This window comes from Penicillium pulvis (assembly GCF_028828015.1).
Source record: "Penicillium pulvis strain IBT 33274 chromosome Unknown contig_5_segment0_segment0, whole genome shotgun sequence".
In the NCBI taxonomy this organism is placed as follows: Eukaryota; Fungi; Ascomycota; class Eurotiomycetes; order Eurotiales; family Aspergillaceae; genus Penicillium; species Penicillium pulvis.
Window position 1 is genome coordinate 542,467 of NW_026643078.1, and position 20,398 is coordinate 562,864.

Sequence of the window (20,398 nt, forward strand, 5' to 3'; positions counted from 1 at the left end):
GCACCTTCTACGTCTTCTTCATCGCAACAATGCTCTTGTGTTTGTGGTTCGGATCTGGAAATGAGACTCAACTTGTTGTACTTTTCTCTAGACAGTGATCGTCAATATTACTCTGTCCAACCAATCAAACTTCCTGCAATAATTGTAAATGTTCTCAGTAACTTCAAGATATTGAACTCTCCAAGTTCCTGTATGCCAATTCCTCCTCGCTGCTGGGGAAAGACCTGCAATCTTAGATAGCGTGGGTACATCGTGTAGATACTCATTGCTGTTGGAAACTCGGTACACGATATACAGTCAACAAGTCCAGGGATGTGACATGATACAGATATCCCCGAATGCCTCATCTTCGGGTTTAGTCAGGCAAGAACCGAGGGTTCAGCACTGGACTCAACTTGGAATTTTCCATGGCAGCTGCGTTATGAACGGTCTTATACAGTTCGAAAACAAAAGCTGATCGGCGGCGTAACACAAAGAAGTCCAGCCCAGCCAAATAGTTGAAGCCACAAAAGCATCTGTAAACACAAGGAAAAGGACTACAAGAAATTTGATGAGGCACTTAATCTTCATTGAATGAAGTGGTTATCAATAATAGTTGTTAATGTACATATGTTTTCTTTCCCCCGAGGCATGCGCCATAAGATGAATCCAGGTACTGTAAAACCCCTTCGGAATGCGTAGACATATGGAAGATGAAGGTCATGGCCAAATAGTACACAGACAAAAAATAACATGGTAAAGATAGCCGCAAGAACGCCTTCGAGCCTTCGTAAAGGCCCATGCATGAATTTGCTTCGGGGATCGAAGATCAAAAAGAAGAAAAGAACAAGAAAAATCAAACCCGGACATCGTGGCACAGATGTTGATGCCAGCAGCAGGATTCTGAACCAGCATCTTCAAGGCCTTTGTGAGGCGGGTTAAGTGTCATGACGGAATGTGCAGTTGTCTCCTTTCCTGCACTTTCCTTCAGCCCAGAACTTGCATGCAACCAATCCATATTTGTAAGGTTTAGCATCGTTGGCCTTTGTCCGCTTCTGACGACTCCATGAAGGGTCATACTGGCCATCGACAGGTACGTCCTCACGCTCACGCGTGCGTTTCATACGTTCGGTGTCCTCGTAGCTGGCTGCTGGCTGCATGTGCTGCGGGGGACCAGACTGCTGGTTTGGGCCGGTGAATGGACCGAACATGGCGCCAAAGTTGGGGGCCATTGCAGGCTGGGTCTGCTGTGGTTGGGTGTATGCGCCAGGCTGCAGCTGTTTCATCACATTGAGAATATTTTGGAAATCAACGCCCGCCACCGGTGCTGGGGGTACCGGGGCTTGAGGGACGACGGGCTGTGTCTGGCGAAACATGCTGATGGTACGCTCCAGATCGGACATTGGGTGTGCAGGTTGCTGCACGGTTTGCGGTGGAGGTGTCGATTGCTGTGGCGTTCCAGCCTGTATCAGTTTTAAGATGTTAGAGATGTCAAACCCGCCTGGTGCTTGATTCGGTTGAGGTTGGATTTGAGCCGGAGGAGGTGGCGCGGGCTTGGGATTCATGTATTCGAAGTACCGTTCTTGGCGAGCCTGTACCAATTGCAATTAGTTACTATTCCTCATTTGTGATCGAAGATGACATACCTTGATGTTATCGGGCAATTCTCCGAAGGGAATAACATCGGGGGCGACCTCGTCGACATCAGGAGCGGGGGGTTCCTTCGGCGTCGAGGGGACATCAGCTGGAGAAGTGTGGAACACCATGAGGGTGGTGGACTCTCGGTGATCCTGGGCCTCTTTCTCCGGGCTGTGGGGAATCTGATTTCCGCCACGTTTGATGAAGTTCCCATTCTTCATTTCCTCGGATTCAATGACGATTTCTGGTTCGGGGTTAGTCAAATCTGGTTGTGGCATTCTGGGAAAGTGCAACTCACCAGTGAGAGCAGGGTATTCGCCGTAACTGGTCTCCCGTAGACCACCAAGATCGTCCTCCTCCAGCTCCTCCAAATCTTTATGAAGTTTAAGAACACTACCTTCACCTTTCACGTCGCCTGCGCCACGCAAGGAACCGTCGCCAGGGCCCAGCTCTTCGTCAGGGTCGTGAGTGAATAATCGGACTTCTGTGAGTGACTCCTCTGGTTTCCAGGTAACACGCAGCTTACGTCGCTCTTCTTTGCGCAGCCGCTTTGTGCGTTCTTCTTCTGTCTCCGGGGGCCTTTCCTCTGTAGGCTTGACGACAACAGTCTCTTTGGGTTTACTAAGATCGGCCATAATGTCACCGAAAGAGAAAGCGGGTTTGGGAGGGGGTGCTGCGGGCTTTTCCTTCTTCTCCGTGGCAGGTCTGTTTACAATATCAGTTAGGCTGCATTTCAAGAATTGGACACTATGTGAATGTGACACGTACGTGGACTTGCCTGCAGCGATTGCTGCGGCTCTCTCAGCATTTGTTGTTCCCGGTCGCTTGGAAGCGGAGCTCAATGCGCCAAACAGACTCGAAGGCTTGGGTGCGACGACATTGGCTCTAGGGCGAGGTGCTGCTGCGGTTGCAGGCTTGCCATTCTGAGCGCCTTCGACAGGTCGCTTTCCCACGCCATTAGCTGGCACGGCGGGTTTGTTCGCATCCTTGGGGTTCGACGTAACAACCATCCGCTTCGTGGCAGGCTGGACATTACTTTCTCCGTCTCGGGCACGTTTTGAGCCAGCAATTTCGGAGGGGGAATCTGCCGATGAGCCCTTCCCTGAGGAGTCTTCCGCTGCTGTTTCGGCAATCTTTTGCTTCCACTTCGTGGCGGCCGCAGCATTATCTAGGATTTTCTGCGCTGACTCCTTGATGGACGGTCCACCTTTCTTAATAAAGCGAGGTAGCAGCTTAGCAAGGTTGGTTTTCTGCAAAATCTCTTCATCTACAGTAATGAATTGCGCCAAAAGCTGGATCTTATGTCAGTCATTTAGGAAAACATTTTCGTCGCGTATTAACTTACCTTGATCATGTTAATGGTTAATGAGCCTTCGAAATCAGCGGCCTGGAAACGGTCTGCCAAAAAGGAGTAAATGGCTGCAAGTGCCACCGGATGTTCTCCACATCTAAACGCCAATTAGCAATCCGGTATAAAACACCAATATGAGATGAGACAGTGCTTGGCAAGGCGGAATGACACGCTTAAAGCTTAGCAAACGAGGCATTTTTGTCCAAGGCTTCGCAGATAGCTTTAGTCAGCGTATCTACCTGGAACTTCAGGCTTTGGTATCTGTCCATATGTGACCAAAAAAAGCATCATGGGATGCAGTCTGGAGCATAGGAGGCAACCCTTATTTCTAGCCATATTAATTGTATCTTGGTTCATTCCACGGGAAACAGGTTTACGCGGGCAATGCTCTCAATTTGCTTCAGACTTATATCGTCACGACAACCATGTGCAAACGCATGGTATCTTAGGAAGGAAAAAGTGGGCATGGGACTGGGGGTAGGGGATGCATACTTCTCGACGATCACAGGATGGCCCATCTCCATGGCAGTGGTCATTATCTTATCCATTGTCTGGCGCTGCAGTATCACACCTTTCCTTAGCGCGGCAGCTTTATCATTATCGCCTTGGTTCTCTGCGTTCTTCATCGCCTGGACCTGGTCTTTCCAAGAATCCCGAAGAGTCTTAATAATTTCTTTGAATGCCATCAACCCGTTCTTTACTTTATCGGCTGAAACTCTCTTGTTTCGGGGCGACCAGACGGCCTGCAGTGTATCGTACACAGCTGCTGCAATAGGCTCAATGGGCCGGACAGCGGGGATGGGCGATGGCTCCGGTGGAGCCTCAATTTCCAGCTCGGAGTCAGAGCTCTCACTACTAGCCCCCTTGGCCTTGTTCTCCTTCTTCGCGATTTTCTTTGCTGGTTGTTTCTTGGGAGGTTTCTTTGCCGCTATTACGACTTCGGGGACAGGAAGACCCGTGTGACTTGAAACAGACATACCATTCTGAGAGCCAGCGTGGCCGGGCCCAACACGGAATTGAGGTTGAGCGGAGATGCCATTTTCAAAGTAGTTGAACATCTGCCCACCAGCCCGATCAAACTCAGCAGGATTTCCATACATGAAGTTGTTGTGCATGGCTTGACGCTCTGTAGACTGCGTTGTCGGGTTAAGAAATTGCGGGTCGATGGTGTGGTGATGTCCGGGTTCGGAAGGGAAGTCTTCGGTGAGGTCGATGGTATTGTGCAGCTCAGAAGGAGGGTACCCAGGTGGTGCGGCGAACTGAGACAAGGCAGGTTGTGGATTAGGCACCTGGAACTCCGCCGATTGTGGATGTTGCTGTGTGGGACGGGTCTGGAACGAGTCCTGCATGGAGAGTTGTTGCGGGTAGAAGTTCGGTGGGAAGGAGTAGGAGGGGAAGGCTGAGCTCTCGGACGCTTGCAAGGAGCGCGAATCGTACTGCATTTGATTTGGTTGATATTGCTGCAGTGGTTGTGCAGTCTGGTATTGAGGAGATGGCACATAACCACCACGACCAGGTTGGTGCAATGGGTTTGGCTGCCATGATTGGGGAATTGAGTAAATCTCTAGGTTTGGGTCGTTCGGCGAAGTCATCTGGGTCTGTTGTTGTTGGAGCATCGGCTGCTGTTGTTGAAGCACTGGATGATCCCAGCTAATGCCCAATGGCTGCTGGGAGGACGGATCTTGGGGCTGCTGGGATTGGGATTGTTGAATCTGTGAATCAGGATACATGGAGTCCATACTGTTCCAGAATTGAGGCGAAGGCCCCTGGGGCGTTCTGCTATGGGGCAGACCCGGCATTCGATTCTGAGCCGAGGACTGCTCCATGATGTGCGCCCACCAGAGTTGAATGAAAACACTCTCACTTCACTTTACTTGAATGAAAGCTTGCAGCTGTATATTTGCCCTGTATATCACGTGGGTCCACTCTGAAGTGCTTTACCACCGCCTGCCTTGAACGGAGATTTGTCGGGAAAACGTTTGGCCGGGAGTCAGGTGCGGGGGTCACGCGTCTGATCGATGAGAGCGATCTGATTGGCTGAAAATGCGCGTCGGCGGCAACTGGTAACACAAGGAACACTGAGGAAATGACGAATTATCAGGATGTGATCGTCCCCAGCCTTTGCAAAGGTTATATCACGGATAGTACAGCTAGAGCAGGACTGAGACGTAACCAAGGATACTGTCGTACCTTTCTTTTCCTTTGTTTAAATTGCAAAACAGAATATGCGTGTCTTAGTGATGAGTTTAGATCGTGTTTGCCTCAGGCATCCACTGTCGCTGATGAAATCCTGTGGTTTTGGCGTCGATTCCTGGTATTTCTGCACGTTTTAAGGACCCTGAATGGCTGTATACAACCCGTAAAGAAGAAGATCAAGAAGTGGAAAATAGTTCTGAGACGCCTGGATTTTCCAGAATCCTTTATGGCTGTCTGCTTGATTTTTTTCCTTCTGTATTCTCTCCTGCACTGATTGTACTCTGGACCCTGGTTCCAGCTTCAGCTGCTCTCTCCTCTGGAGTTTTAAGCTTGTTTCCTTCAGGAGAAAAATACTCTGGGGCAGAGAATAGATAGGCTCCTATATCCAGAGCCACTCTAGCATCATAGCCATTCGCTTTACGAAGAAAAGGGGGAAATTGGGGGAGATGATGGGGTGATGTGGAGGGAGAGATTTGAGGCGGAAGGGGCAGCAAATTGCTACGCAAGGTAGGTAACGTTGAGGACGGAATTAGTACGCTGTGAATGGTTATCATTCGTTAAAAGCGTGATATATTACCGTTTCACTGTACTGAAACAGTAAATACTTTCAAGCTCCGCTGGTGACATGTCATACATGTGATACGTCCCCCGGAGTTTGCTCAGTTTGTCTGATTACCTCATCCCTAGGTCGGGCCACGCTTCATGCTTAACGGGGAAAGCGGGATATCAACAAGGAAAAAGCCCAGATCTTCCAACTTTGATGATTGACCTCCAGTTGGAATTCATATACTTCTTTTGAATGCTGTGGTGCTAAATACCAATCCCTGATTGATTTACCGAAGCCCGTGGTGCCTGGTCTGCCATGGCGCATCCAATGTCCCTCCGAGACCGACAGGTCGGTAGGTGATTGCTTTATATTGGCCTCAAATCTACGGTCTTTGGCTGACAGACTTATTCTAGCTTCAATTCAGAAACTCTTGAATCTAAATCATGATCCCCGCCCTGCAGAGGACTCCCATGATCCCTCTAGCCATGGCGGCCTCATCTCCCACTCCACCCCGATCTTGAATGAGGATGGCGACCCGATCTGGAAGGTCCTGGTATTCGATGGCATGGGCCGTGATGTTATCAGCAGTGTCCTGCGAGTTAATGATCTCCGAGCGTGGGGGATTACTATTCACCTGTATGCTATTGCGACCCCGTTCCCCTCGGTAAGCCGAAGTGGCTAACTAATATCGTCTCAGGAGCATCAATTCTCAAAGATACCCCATTCCCGACGTGCCCGTCGTGTACCTGGTCGAGCCAAATGAGGCGAATATTCAAGCGATCTCCCGCGACCTTTCCCAGGGTCTTTACTCCCCCGCCTATGTCAACTTCCTATCCTCCGTTCCCCGGCCGCTCCTCGAGGACTTTGCTTCGCAAATAGCTACATCTGGCGCCTCGGAGCATGTCGCCCAGGTCTTCGATCAGTATCTCAACTTTATCGTCGCAGAGCCTGACCTTTTTTCCTTGGGCATGGGCAACAACGCATACTACAAGATCAACAGCCCGAAGACGACTGATGAGGATCTGGATGCCATTGTCGATAAGGTGGTTAGCGGCCTCTTTAGCGTCAGCGTGACCATGGGTACGTTTTCTTATTTTTGATTCCATGGTCATATGCTAAAATCAATTAGGTTCCATTCCTATCATTCGATGCCCCAAAGGTGGTGCAGCAGAGCTCATCGCAACGAAGCTTGATCGGAAACTCCGTGATCACATTCTCAATTCTAAGGACAACCTCTTCTCCGGAAATCAAAGAGCTTTACCAGGAGTACCTTCGACGCGCCCCGTATTGATCATTATGGATCGAAACGTTGATTTGGTGCCCATGCTTTCACACTCCTGGACATACCAGTCTCTGGTGCAAGATGTGCTGCAAATGCGGTTGAACCGGATTACCTTGGATGCCGACGAGCAGGACTCGGGCAAGAGTGGGAAGAAGTCGTATGACCTGAATAGCAATGATTTCTTCTGGCAGCGGAATGCTGGTGCACCGTTCCCTCAGGTCGCTGAAGATATTGATGCTGAGTTGACCCGGTACAAAGAGGACGCAAACGATATCACGAAGAAAACTGGTGCATCTTCTATTGAGGATCTCCAGAATGATACCAGTGCCTCTGCGCAGCACCTGAAGGCGGCCATTACGCTACTCCCAGAGCTGCGGGAGCGTAAGGCTGTTCTTGATATGCACATGAACATCGCCACTGCCTTACTGAAGGGCATCAAGGACCGACAGTTGGATAACTTTTTCGAGCTGGAGGAGAACATCACAAAACAAACCAAGGCACAGCTTCTGGAATTGATCAATGACCCAGCCAAGGGCAGCAACCCCACAGACAAGCTGCGCATTTTCATCATCTGGTTCCTCAGCACCGAGACCGAGCTGAACCGTACAGAGATGACACAATTCGAAGAGGCTCTTACTCAGGCCGGTGTTACCGACATCACTCCTATCGCATACGTCCGTCAAGTTCGCGAAATTACTCGTATGACCATGATGACGACCGCCGCTCCAGAGCAGCAATCCTCCGACATCTTCCGCGGCTTCTCATCACTCTCCAACCGCCTAACAGATCGTATCACTTCCGGTGCGCTCGGTGCCAACTTTGACTCCCTCATTTCCGGCGTGAAGAACTTCCTTCCCGCAAACAAAGATCTCACCGTGACTAAGATCACCGAGTCTATCATGGATCCAGCCTCAGCATCCAGCTCTGCTATCACCAAAACAGAAAACTATCTCTACTTTGACCCACGCAGCGCCAACGCTCGCGGTGCCATGCCCCCGGCCTCCGCTTCACGAAACCAGCAGATGCCCGGTGCCATGGGTGCCTCTGGCCCTGGCACCGGTGCCACCTTTGGCCAACGCCGCCAGGCTTTCAACGAAGCTATTGTGTTCACTGTTGGTGGTGGCAGTATGGATGAATACGGCAATTTGCAGGACTGGGTGAAGCGTACGAGCGGTCAGCCAGGTGCCGACGGTGCACCTGCTGGTACTCGTGCTCCTGTGGCCCGCCGTAGGGTTGTTTATGGAAGTACGGATTTGATGAATGCGAATGAATTCTTGTTGGACTCGCTGGTGCCATTGGGACAGGAGAGTTAAATATGCAAGTTGCTTTATGGGATGGTATGGTCAACAGGGTAGATTCTATAGTTGTAAAACATACTTTAATTCAAGGCCCTTTGTGCAAAACATATTCATGTATAGTCCTCTACGTCTAGTGCTTTTCTGTTGCTGTGCTGTAAACATGCGGGGTTTAGCGGATTTAGCGATCCCGCCCCCAAATCTGTGCTGCGAGACGGGCAGAATACATCATCGACACTTTGAACTATGCAGGAGGATCCATTATGCATGCATCAAAATGTGGGCCTCAGGAGGCTGGAGGCGGAGGCGGAGGCGCGTGGGGAGATTTCATTATAGGATTGGTATGAGTTTTTATTCGTCAGTGGAAGCGAATGACTGCGGGGCCAGCAAACGTGCTGTACATATAAGAGGGGTTTCATTTGGGGGCCATCATTACGTACATCCCAACTTTGGGGCAAGATTGACAGATCGTCGTGGAAAGAAACGAGTTCCTTTGTCGTAGTAACATATAACAATCCTTAATTTTCCAATCAACTTCACAGCACTTCTCTTCACCCTTCTTAGCTTTTCTTAGAGCCACTGTTTATTCTCCCATGTTCCAATGGATCGCTCTAACATTGTCGGTCGCGCTGCAGAGATCAGCGAGATTGCCCACTCTCTCGCAGGTGTTCTGGCGAAATCCGGACAACGAGAGCCATCTTTCGAGCATGGTCTTCCTGATGCGCTGAGAAGCGATGCGCCAGATTCGGATGAAGGGGCGGTAGCCAGCCGCATGAAATTGGTAGGCTTGCTGGATGAGTTCCGCGATTTGTTGATTGATCCGGCTATGCATTTGAGCCCAGAGGGTGTAAGTCTAATGGTCATTAGTAGTAGTAAATCATTTCATTCTGACTCCCGTCTCAGCGAAATCCAACCTTGAGTATTCTCTCAATATCCCGTCTTCAAATTGCCAATCATGTACCGAAAGAGGGCATTTCTGTTCAAGACCTGGCTGGTAAACTGAACTTGAACGCGAAAATTGTCCGCCGACTGATGGCACATGCTGCTACCTATCATGTGTTCTTCCAATCAGAGCGTGACTACTTCGTGCACACAGCGAGCTCACGGCTGTTGGCTGAGAATGAGGGTATGCGGAATTGGATTTTGATGGGCGTAGGAGAGACCATACCAGCGACTTTCAGAGTATGGGTTTACTGTTTGACTAAAGATGGCGCACAAGCTAACTTGAATTTTCTAGATTCCTGATGTTTTACAAAACAATGGCTACTCAGAAGAACCACAAGATAGCGTAAGTATTCACTTCTATCAATATCATATCTGTTCTAACCAGACTACTAGAGCTGGTCTGTTCACAACTCGACGAATCTCCCAGTCTTCGCAGCTCTGAATGAAATGCCAGAGCGTGGAATCGTGTTTTCAAAGGCGATGGCCTGGCATAACCAGCTCCCAGGCTTTTCTACAAAGCATCTAATCGACCACTTTCCTTTCAAAGATAATGAGACTACTACTGTTGTCGATGTTGGCGGCGGGCTTGGACACATTGCACAAGGTCTAGTTATCCACGATCCCAATGTCCAATGCGTTGTTCAGGATCTCAGTGAGCCCGTCGCTCAAGGAGAGAAGATGCTATCAACGGAGGCGCAAGGCCGTGTTACCTTCCAGACGCACGACTTTTTCCAGGACCAGCCAGTAAAGGACGCGGATGTCTACCTTCTGCGGCATGTATTGCATGACTGGTCCAATAAGTATGCTCGTAAGATCCTTAAAAGTCTGATTCCGGCATTGAAACCTGGAGCCAAGGTCGTCATTAACGACCGGATTATTCCTGATTTTGGCGAGGCACACTATCTTCTGGAGCGGGAATCGAGGTATGTTTCTACTTTTTTTTTTTTATCTTGATCGCAAATCTTCTCTCTATCAGAGCTGGCCGTTAACAAACCCACAGGGACTATGACCTTTACATGTTCACTCTTACGAATGCTCAAGAGCGGACACGTTCGGACTGGGAGAGTCTTCTCCGAGACACTGATCCTCGGTTCAAGCTTACGCGAGTGTCTAGACCGGAGAAATCCTTCCTGGCTATCATGGAGGTGACATGGGAGGACGAATCCACGTAAATCAGAGTGATCTAGACCTAGAGTGGCCTCGACATGTAGATGTACCTGCTAGAAAGTGAGAGAATATTTGTTGGCGGGCTTAGGTTTTCTGCATTATTCGAGCAAATTCTACATAGTAGGTTCCAGGGTCGGTGAGTTAGTGGCTCAGCCCTCGGGTTCTGCGGTAATGGTTATATGCCCGAAGGTGCCAGGAGCTACGTCCTTATTGAAGGCGAAATTGTCGTGAGATCTTGTATTTGCGCCACCACCATGATTGGGTTTTCAACGAATTTGTCTTCAATGGAGCAACAAGCAATTGGGCGATGAAGCAGGGCCCTCTTAGCTGCCGCTATGCCAGGTAAAATCACGATAAGAATGAGTAAGTTTTTGCTAGTGCATCTTGAAGGTGGTAGGGGCCTGGTGGACCAATGGTGGCGTGTAGTTCATTATCGTGGATTCATATAACATCATCCGCCTCCTGAGGCAATATTTTGATGCCACGTTTTCCGAAGTTAATCAATCAAATTGAGTTCCAGCGATGAATGCGCATTCTGCTTTGATCGAAACATCTTGCCTCATTGCTAATTTACTCCATGTATGTGATGTCACAAAGGATCATGATTGTGAATCAGACGCCACAGGCACAGGTATAAGAGCCGAGTCGCTACGACACTACATGGCTTTTATACAAGCTAAAGAAACACATTCTCAACCTCAACTCTAGATACTGCACCTTCGAAAGAAGTCCATAAAGTCAAAAATGAGTGACCGCATTTACGCAGCGGATACTGGCTACCCAAGTGACTACGAGCCAAGTGCTTCATACGACACCCTCGGAACAAACTATGATTCGACCGGCACGACATATGATCTCACAGTCGGTTATTCTCCATCAGGCTACGGCACGACTACCACCGCCGCCACTGGTCTCAGCTACGATGCCGACGCTTATGACACTGGGTATGGTACAACAGCATACGATCCCAGCACCGGTGCATACGATCAACACCTCGACTATCGCACCGATGACTCACGACGACACCACCGTGAGCGCCTCGACTCTACCGGCACATACCGACACCGGGATGTTGACCGCCGCGACGACGGAAGTACCCACGTCCATCGGGAATACATGAACCCCAATACTGGTACCAGCTACCACCGTGACTATGAGCGTTGAATAAACATAGTGGTAGTTTATTGGAGGATATGCGTTGGATTTTGATCCAAGCTGGTTAATAGGGACATGATTTAAGACTAAAAGTGAAATCTCCCAAGAGGGAAAAAAAAAGATTGAAGTACAGTTCAAAAAGTCAATCAGACGACGGAAAAAAAGATAAAAAGGTAAAAAGATAAAGAGATGCTTCAAAACATCAAAAAAAAAATTTATTTCTGCCTGTCTTTAAGCGATAAATATTACGACCGTTACGAATCTGCGTATACTGCTAGTATCTTCAGCGACTCAGCATCATATAGCTATATAGAAGCATTACTACGTTAATAGACCAGTAAGTATAGATTTGACGGTCTAAATCCTGTTAAGACTTTACCCAAGTACATGGACCTAGTAACTTTGGGATTAAGTATAGTGTAAACCAGTACAGACAACATTCCTTGTTTCCTCACGAGAAGACACATTGTTCTTGATTAGAATATATTTTTGATATACGGACAATGACTCTTGCCTAGCTCTGAGACTATTCTAATGGAGAATTCATCTTGATTGTGTCTATACATTCTTGATCAGGAACATCCCGAGGTCCGGCCCCTAAAATAAGTGGGTGCCTAAGGCCTGACACTAAACAAGGCTCCACTGCATCGTCACCCAGTTCAACGATTCAACTGTTCCCCCCGGGCGCTTAACCCTGTGCAGCCAACTCGATGTTGGGCAGAAAACAGTTTCCACCCCAGCTTCCCATGTCCCCGTAATCATGTCCCGGAGGACGTTGGGTGGAGGTCGTGTTCTAGGCACCCCGACCGCGCTTTCATCAGCCCCGTCCCCGTCCCCGCAGCCGAAGCCAAGAGTGCTTTCGCCAACCGCCAGCAGCGTGTCCCTCAGTTCCCAGACATCTATCTCGCAGTTCTCAACAGAAACCCAAGATCTCACCTCCCGCATCTCCGTCGAGAATGGCGACACTTCTATATCTGCGGCGCCGGCGGCTCCCGGAGCTCAGCTCTCTTGCCCGATCTGCAGTGAGGAGATGGTATGTCTAGCTTGCTATGACTTTCGAGGTAGCAGACACTAACACATTGTGTTGATAGGTTACCCTCCTCCAGCTCAACAGGTGCTTTCCAATCCCCATCTCCGGTTCATACCCCTAAAGTGGCATGCGGCGGTAAATTAACAATTGTCGACAGACACCTCGACGATCTACACCAGAATCTAGAAGATGACCGACAAGATGAAGTGAAGGATTGGTTCAAGGTCCAGATGGAGAAGGCGAGGAAATTTCAGCCTCTAGCTGTGTTGAATCAAAAACTCAAGGGCCTTGATGTCTTCGAATCAAATGAAAATCAAACAGCCCCAGTCGCCAGCCGCCCTTTGAGCATCACCCATGCCGGGCCGTCCGATAGCGCTCCTAAACTACTTGATCCAGAAGACCTTATCACAAAGGAGCATTGGCAAATTGGGAATCTTTATGACACCTGTCTGGAGCCGTCTTGTGGTAAACGCCTGAACAGCACCAACGGCTGCGTCAACTGTCGGAATTGCGGCAAGCTATTTTGCGAAGAGCATACCATGTACCAAATGAAGCTATCTCGTTCAGCCCAACCTGAACCAGTCAGAGGTATCTGGGCTCGGGTGTGCGAAACCTGTTATAAGTCAAGGGAGGGTTATAATGACCATAATGGTATGCAATTCTCAACCTTCTTGTGGATTCACGAAGCTTATAAAGCGCAGGAACAATAAGGGACCATACGCAGGCATTCAAAAACATCAGAAAACAGACGGTGGACAAGGATTTCCTCGAGGTTTCCCGACTCGAGAAACGGTTGACTCGGCTTACACAATTGCTCGCTGGTCTACCACCGGATCAGATACAGTCCAGCACGACTAAATTAATCTCCATCCCCTGGCAGAGTGATCAGCGAAAAGCTCTTGAACAGAGTATTGTCAGCTGGCAAGATGATGCCAGCGTTAGCAGATGTCCTTTCTGCCAGCAAGACTTCTCGGGGTACTCTTTTCGGAGGCATCATTGCAGAACTTGCGGGCAGGTTATATGTGGTGATACCAGTACAGGTTGTTCCACTGAGGTGGGACTAAGCATCGCACCCCGTAAGTATATCAAACCCCATATTCCAAATAGCCATGTCTCTAATAGTTCAGTGTCAAAAACATCAGAGAAAGCCGCTGCAGACCGTTTAATCAATGTCGATATCCGACTTTGCAAAGATTGCAAGACAACATTATTTGACCGGCGTGATTTCCAAGCAGACCTTTCGCGCAAGCCCCCAGAGGTTAGGGCGTATGAGAACCTGGTTCAGTTTGAAAGAGGCATTCGCCTTCATCTTCCCAGGTTCCAGAAGCTCCTTGCTTCATTGCAGTATGTTGTGTTTTCCAAACCAAATGTACAGTTGCTAACACCACAACAGAGACCCGAGAAGACCACCATCTTCGGCACAAATTGCAGATGCTTCTAGGGTCCGCAAGCGACTTATCGACTCCTTCTCGAAGTACGATGTTGCAGCTCGACGTATCCGCGACCTGCCCACCAATTCTCCTACACAGCAACGCTTACAAAAAGCTATATATCAGCAAGCCAGCGCTTTCCTTCATCTTCACATGCTCCCTTTGAAATCCCTTCCGAAGGTACTCAAGCACGCCTCTCCGTCGAGGGACTCTTTACCAAGTCGTACTTCCTCCCCAAGCACCCTGGTCAACGGATCACCAGCCCCCATCAAACCACAAGATTCCGCGCTCGCATCAATTGCATACAACAAACGTCTCGCACCCAATGGCAGCAACACAAGTCTAGCCAGCGACACAAGCAGCGCCGTCTCCGCCCTCGAAGCAGAAGAGAAATCCCTGCGGGAGCGCCTCATCGTACTCGAAGAACAGAAGTTCTTCGTGTCTGAAATGATCGCAGACGCCAACCGTCGACGAAAATTCGACGAAGTAAGCAGTCTTGCCGTGAACGTGGAGGACCTGAGTCGCGAGATTGACCGAGTCAACGGCATGCTGGCCAGTCTTGACTTCGAAGGTGTCTACACTGGGGCCAACAATTTAGAGGTCAGCGGATGATCGAAATCTACATTCCCTTGCATATTACGCAGACTCGTGGTGTCTTGTCAATTACCACATTTCCTTTTTTCTGTTTGCTATTGCTTCCTTCGATTCTTGATGTTGTGACAGGCGTTCTCGAGCACCTACCTTACTTTGATATGTGCATAGCATCGGGCGTTGAGCGGTCATTGAAGGAACTATATAATGAATGGCCACTATCTTTGAATAAGAAAATATTCCGTTGTCTGATTAGAAACAACATGCTGTCCTATTTAAATGTACCTCGATTAAAAACTGTGCTATACGTTGGGCAGGTCATTCCGCGAATCCGTAAGCTAGCCCAGCTAGCTAATCGACGGAGACCCGAAAAAAGGCAAGAAAAAAAGTGTTGAAAGGATATTTTCCAAAAAAGAGAACCGAACGCGGGGGTCGAACCCGCAACCTTGAGATTAAGAGTCTCACGCTCTACCGATTGAGCTAGCCCGGCAGGCTTGTTGAAGGCAAATATATTTGTGGTTTCATAAAGGTAAAGTGGAGCAAGCCCTAACCGAAAAAAAAAATCTCCACTCAAAAAAGTGCCGATTTTTCAAAAAAGAACCGAACGCGGGGGTCGAACCCGCAACCTTGAGATTAAGAGTCTCACGCTCTACCGATTGAGCTAGCCCGGCTGGGCTTGTTGAAGGGGCTGACATTTGTGACTACATAACCTAATATCAAGATCTGCAGATTTGATGGGTTGGATTTGGCTACATTTTTCGGGTTCGTGGGTTTATACTTTTGTTTTTGTCATCTGTAGTATTTCAATTGAAATTGCTTGTTCTCCTTTCCTTCATTATTTACTCGAATGTTTCGACATGTCTGGGTATCAAATTAGGTAGTTGGTACTATACTGTGTCGTGTATGTAGTGTATATCTCTCCAAATATATATCAGGAAGTCATACTTCAATTCTTGACATGCCAATTATCAACATCAACAGGCTACTCGATAGACATCTGCTAGGCACCGATACACAACATTCACGAAGATAATCGTTCGTAAGGAATTAATTGATTTTAATTCTAATTTTAACAGTTAAAAGGATATAAAGCATTAAAACACAAAACCACCCAAAAAGAAATCTATGACTCGTCCTCCGAAACAAAGAAAGTCTTCTGCACATTCACCCCACGAAAGAACGTCCCTTTATGAGGGTTCAAGTCCTCCTGGCTACTCGTGCGACTATCCTGATTCGATGTGTGAACAGTAGTGATCACATGTGCCTCCTCGGGATCGAGATCCGGTCGCCAGTACCGTGGGCCAGAGGGATCACCGGAGCGTGCTGCGTTCACACTATCCAAGGGGACACTGCCACCAGTGCGCTTGCTCCGGGTACCGACGGAGCTGGGGTCACGAAACCAGCGAAAGAGTGGACGGAGAGTGACGAGGCTGCCTGCGGCGATACCGAGACCAGCCTCGACGTTGGACCAAATGGAGATGTTGGTAGTTGCATCTATAATGGGCATTAGTATTGCAGTCTCGAGCTGGGTAGGTCCTGGTATCGAGGAAGACTTACAGAGGAAGTTTTCGTCCTTGTAATCGTGCAGGAAAGGAATGCGAATGATGACAGCTGCGCTTGCACTGTAATATCTGATTTAGCTGGAGTCCAAGCACATATCTGCAGTTGAGTATGAACATACATGCATCCCATGCCAAGAATACCAGCCAATGCAGCCTTGGTCCGGGCATTCATTTGCAGATTCCAGACGAGGGAAACAGGCAAGAGTCCTAGGGTCAGATCACAGCACGTGGCGGTGACACTGTAGACATAGGCGATATCGATGATGCCGTCGAGATTGACACACGAGCCACTGACGAACTCGGGTGGTGTATTATACTCTCGAACTCGCTGCCAGAAGAATGAAATCGGGTGGCATTGTAATGTCAACATGAACCAGAAAACTAGACCGATGATCGTGGTCACGGCGATAACAGCCCATAGGGCCAGTCGGTGCACTCGGGAGACGGTAAGGCGAAGCAAGGCGAGGGCGATCGAAGCCTTTGCGACACTGCAGACCCAGACGTACATTGTTTGGCCGAGCCACCACCACTGAGATATTGTTAGTCTTCAAATTCTCGTGAAATGCGAAGACGGCAAGATAAGACCACATACAAACATTGCGGTTTCCATGGTGCCTCGTTTTATCAACACCTCCGTTCTCTGGCCAATGCCGTATAGTGCGCCGGTAATACCACATAATGCAAAGAGAATGTTCAAAAGCTAATTGAGAATCAGTCACATGTCATATGCATAAATTGGGTCGTTATTTACCATTGCAAAGACCATCAGGCCATCATCCCAGCCAAAGGCCTTGACTAGCTTGATTCGAACAAAGCATCGTAGGCAGACAGCGATAAAAGAAAGACCCAAGAAAATAGTAGTAACAACAAAGATGGACAAACTGCGACCCTCCAGTGGAAGCATGGTGATAGCAAGGTAAGAGATCGAGGATCACCAATTCATGTTCATCTGGAAGTGGATATAACGGCGGATTAAGATGTAACCCCAGAACCCGCTTCGTAACTCCCCAATGGAAGTGCAGTCTAGAGGAGAAGAAAGGAAAGAAAAGCAAACGAAGGAAATTGAACCACAAGCTTAGCACATTATGATCCAGTGGCAATGGAACGCCAAGGCGAGACGGGCACTGTTCTCGTTTTGAATAAGATTTACGAAGGGAAAAGGAAAGAAAAAATCTACTGAGGCTCCAGAACGGATGATATGCACATACTACCAACTAGTGCGATCAATCTTGGACACTGACCCGCGACGGCAATTCTAGGGGCCTGGGAACTACCAGCCGAGCCTGTGGGTCAACCTTCCGTTCTTACCACTGGGAAAACGGGATTTCTTCACAAACCTCAGGGGCGTCATACTAGCTTGACAGGAAACGTTACATGTTTCACTTTCACCATGGACGGCAAGCACCATATGCGGAGAAGATTGTCCGGAGTCCTCCGTCGACTTGCCTGCAGCTCGGGTCTTACCTAATTCTGTTCGTGGTAAGTTCCAGCCTACCGCTCCTAGCCGCTCAGACCTAACGCAACACCCCTCGAAAACATGGGTTTCATGGTTGGAGAACTTCGGGGACTGCGACTAGAAGAAATCGTCTGCCAAAAGGGAAAAAGCCTGTTGTATGCCCCCACCAACGAGCGATGCGTTCCATCCGCAATGTGGAGCAAAAGTCTTGGCAATCCCACCATCCAGAACACACACCACGAACTAGTCTCGTTATAGTCGTTCTACGGGAACATCGTTGTCTCTGTATGGATGAACGATGCATTAGATCGATTTCCGCACCCCACTCCTGGACCACCTTTGCACATGCTGGTCTGCAGCAACCCCCTGTCCCGGCAAGTGTTGGCCCGGGGCGCTGGAATAGATGGCCAAGGAGTCTAAAGGCATGTGCCCATTACCACGGAAAAGAAAAGTTTGGGAAGGTTTGACAGCAGACTAGTGGCAAACTAATGAACTGTCAACATGTGAGTTTTCGGCTGGATTTTAGAGGGAAGGTCAATGAATCTGGAAAATCCGATCAATTCTCATCGTATCGACGATATCGAATCGAGATCGTGAGATGTGGTGTACCTCATCGTGTCGAGGCCAAGTAAGCCCAGCGCACTGTCCGGACTACTTGCCAATACAATAGGCGATCGACGGGAGAAAAATTACGTCGGTGCCAGAAGCGAGACACGATCTGCAGTCTTGTGGGCTCCCGGAGATTACTTTACAATTGTGGTGTCTCCACCAGTATGGCCATTATGGCCAGAGTGGACCGTTGCAAGTTAGTGATCGCTTGATACCTGGCGTGCCACGAATGCCACAAACAATTCGACGCCTCTCGATGAGTTAATATAGAATATGTGGACGTTGGTGGAGCCAGAAAGCTGTTAAAACTTTAAAACTCCTTTTGCATGCTTAAATTTCTTAAATTTCGGATTGCATGCATCCCCAGGGACGTTTGGAGCAATGCCATTCAGTCCGGGGAGAACATTAAAGTCAGCATTTTGAGACATCCGTTGAGGTGGATCGCGAATAAATTAAATGTTCGATCCCTATCAATCGGCTCCAGGTTCTCTAATCTTGCTAAAATTAAAACGATCTGGATCGTGCGGCATTGGGTGGCAGTACACCATACAACCGTGGTACGTGGTCCTATAGCCCCTTTCGAATTGCTCGGGAATCAACCTATCGCATTCATGCTTTGTAGTAAGCGAGTATAAAAGAGGGCCCTACTAATACCAATTGAGTATTACTGCCACCACGTTCCAACTTCTTGCCGGTGGTCAATTGAAGAAGCTTTCTAAGCGCCTGCCTGAGCTAGCATGATAGCCTGGAGACCAGGGATATCACTCTTAGATGACGCAAGGTGATTTCGAAGGTTATTTTAGTAACCTTGACGATCACAGCTTAGTGATTGGACAAGATATATGAAGTAATTTGAAACCAATCACTTGTTGGAACAACAGAACGCAGCTGTTGTCCTTGAAGTACTAAGAACACCACCTAGATTTCCTGATGGTAACTACCATCCGTGTTACTTTTAACAACCATGCGCAAGTCAAATATTCATATATGAATCATTTTTTAAAGATAACTGTCGCAGCCACAAACAAACTGCGTATTCGCTATATCAAAGAGACTTGATGTGCTCACAGAGCAACAGGTTCAATATGTACAAATCAAAATTGCATTGAAGACGTTCCCAATGATCCAGCCAGCTGCCTCACAATGAACTTACTTCCACTGAGCCTCGGGGGTGGCCTGGAAGGTCTTCAAGATCTTCACAACCCGCTCCAGAGCCTCAACCTCGCGGCTCAGACCAGCAGACACGCGAGCCTCAACCTCAGGGTCAACCTTCTCATTCTCGTTATCAGCGGCCTTGGCGTTCTTGTCATCAACCTTGCGGAAGAAGGTAGTACGGTAGGGGCAGAAGCCCATGGCAGCGCTGAAGACACCCTTGACAACGAAGTTGTGGTGGGGCTTGAGGGTGGTGCCGTAAGCCTGGTTGAAAGAGACAGAGAGCTGGGAGGAGGGGTTGTCGAGGTTGTGGCGGAGAGCCTGGACGGTGAAATCGAGGCCACTATTTGACAAAATGGTCAGTATCCCGCTGAACAATGGAAATGCAATGGGCTGTTTGCATTGGGCAAGAGTAACTTACCGGACCAACCAGAGGAGTCCCTCGGTGGCCTTGTGCTGGCCAGACTTCAACTCGTTACGGACAAGGTCCTGCAGAGTCTCAGACTCAGCAGGAGCAGCATCCTTGCGCTTTTGCACTTTCTATTATAGACATCAGCCGGTGTTATGACGGAATGAGGGGCAGGGGTGACGAACCTCGATGTTGGTGTTCAAGTCGGCAATGACACGGTTGAAAGTAGTGGCTCCAAGGATGTCTGGAGCATGACAGGATCAGTATCAACATTAATTTGAAATAGGAACCGGTCAAACATACCGAACAGAGTGACCAAGGACCGAGCAGCCTGGAGGAACTCCTCAGTGTTGATGGCATCTCCATTGGCAGAGTCAATGGAGACGTTCACGAAGGACTTGCCCTCGATCTTTGCGAGCCAATTGGTTTCAGGGTTAGCAGCCATGATTGCGATGATACAAACAAGAATTGAAGTTCAGTGGAATTCGAAACAACAAGGAGATAACTAACAGCTGTCACTCACCGCTGCCTGCCACGTGAACCAATGGCGGGGCAGTATGGATGCCAACAGTGCAAACATTATTGTTGTTGAGAGCCACGTGAC

At 48.7% G+C, this 20,398-nt stretch overlaps 7 protein-coding genes across 7 annotated transcripts; 4 read left to right on the forward strand and 3 right to left on the reverse strand.

Annotated features, from left to right (window-relative positions):
• Nucleotides 1-917: 917 nt before the first annotated feature.
• On the reverse strand, nucleotides 918-4,794 carry N7503_006763 (uncharacterized protein; the record flags this gene model as incomplete). The annotated part of the gene is made up of 6 exons (XM_057066310.1): nucleotides 918-1,571; nucleotides 1,626-1,861; nucleotides 1,916-2,322; nucleotides 2,386-2,909; nucleotides 2,963-3,065; nucleotides 3,461-4,794. 6 exons carry the CDS (start codon nucleotides 4,792-4,794, stop codon nucleotides 918-920), a joined length of 3,258 nt encoding a protein of 1,085 aa, XP_056919991.1.
• A 1,106-nt stretch (nucleotides 4,795-5,900) lies between these two features.
• On the forward strand, nucleotides 5,901-8,306 carry sly1 (syntaxin-binding protein; the record flags this gene model as incomplete). The annotated part of the gene is made up of 4 exons (XM_057066311.1): nucleotides 5,901-6,063; nucleotides 6,125-6,347; nucleotides 6,409-6,791; nucleotides 6,841-8,306. The coding sequence occupies exons 1-4, from the start codon at nucleotides 6,027-6,029 to the stop codon at nucleotides 8,304-8,306; spliced, it is 2,109 nt and encodes a 702-aa protein (XP_056919992.1). The 5' UTR covers nucleotides 5,901-6,026.
• Nucleotides 8,307-8,889: 583 nt separating this feature from the next.
• On the forward strand, nucleotides 8,890-10,405 carry N7503_006765 (uncharacterized protein; the record flags this gene model as incomplete). Its single annotated transcript, XM_057066312.1, has 5 exons — nucleotides 8,890-9,135; nucleotides 9,192-9,470; nucleotides 9,526-9,576; nucleotides 9,627-10,156; nucleotides 10,234-10,405. The coding sequence occupies 5 exons, from the start codon at nucleotides 8,890-8,892 to the stop codon at nucleotides 10,403-10,405; spliced, it is 1,278 nt and encodes a 425-aa protein (XP_056919993.1).
• A 739-nt stretch (nucleotides 10,406-11,144) lies between these two features.
• Nucleotides 11,145-11,564, forward strand: N7503_006766 (uncharacterized protein; the record flags this gene model as incomplete). The annotated part of the gene is made up of 1 exon (XM_057066313.1): nucleotides 11,145-11,564. The coding sequence occupies one exon, from the start codon at nucleotides 11,145-11,147 to the stop codon at nucleotides 11,562-11,564; it is 420 nt and encodes a 139-aa protein (XP_056919994.1).
• A 751-nt stretch (nucleotides 11,565-12,315) lies between these two features.
• Nucleotides 12,316-14,627, forward strand: N7503_006767 (uncharacterized protein; the record flags this gene model as incomplete). The annotated part of the gene is made up of 6 exons (XM_057066314.1): nucleotides 12,316-12,588; nucleotides 12,647-12,669; nucleotides 12,743-13,236; nucleotides 13,287-13,661; nucleotides 13,713-13,929; nucleotides 13,979-14,627. 6 exons carry the CDS (start codon nucleotides 12,316-12,318, stop codon nucleotides 14,625-14,627), a joined length of 2,031 nt encoding a protein of 676 aa, XP_056919995.1.
• Nucleotides 14,628-15,729: 1,102 nt separating this feature from the next.
• Nucleotides 15,730-17,072, reverse strand: N7503_006768 (uncharacterized protein; the record flags this gene model as incomplete). The annotated part of the gene is made up of 5 exons (XM_057066315.1): nucleotides 15,730-16,100; nucleotides 16,164-16,228; nucleotides 16,288-16,697; nucleotides 16,761-16,868; nucleotides 16,920-17,072. The coding sequence occupies 5 exons, from the start codon at nucleotides 17,070-17,072 to the stop codon at nucleotides 15,730-15,732; spliced, it is 1,107 nt and encodes a 368-aa protein (XP_056919996.1).
• Nucleotides 17,073-19,382: 2,310 nt separating this feature from the next.
• Nucleotides 19,383-20,239, reverse strand: N7503_006769 (GLTP domain-containing protein; the record flags this gene model as incomplete). The annotated part of the gene is made up of 4 exons (XM_057066316.1): nucleotides 19,383-19,728; nucleotides 19,807-19,925; nucleotides 19,980-20,038; nucleotides 20,098-20,239. 4 exons carry the CDS (start codon nucleotides 20,237-20,239, stop codon nucleotides 19,383-19,385), a joined length of 666 nt encoding a protein of 221 aa, XP_056919997.1.
• Nucleotides 20,240-20,398: the final 159 nt, after the last annotated feature.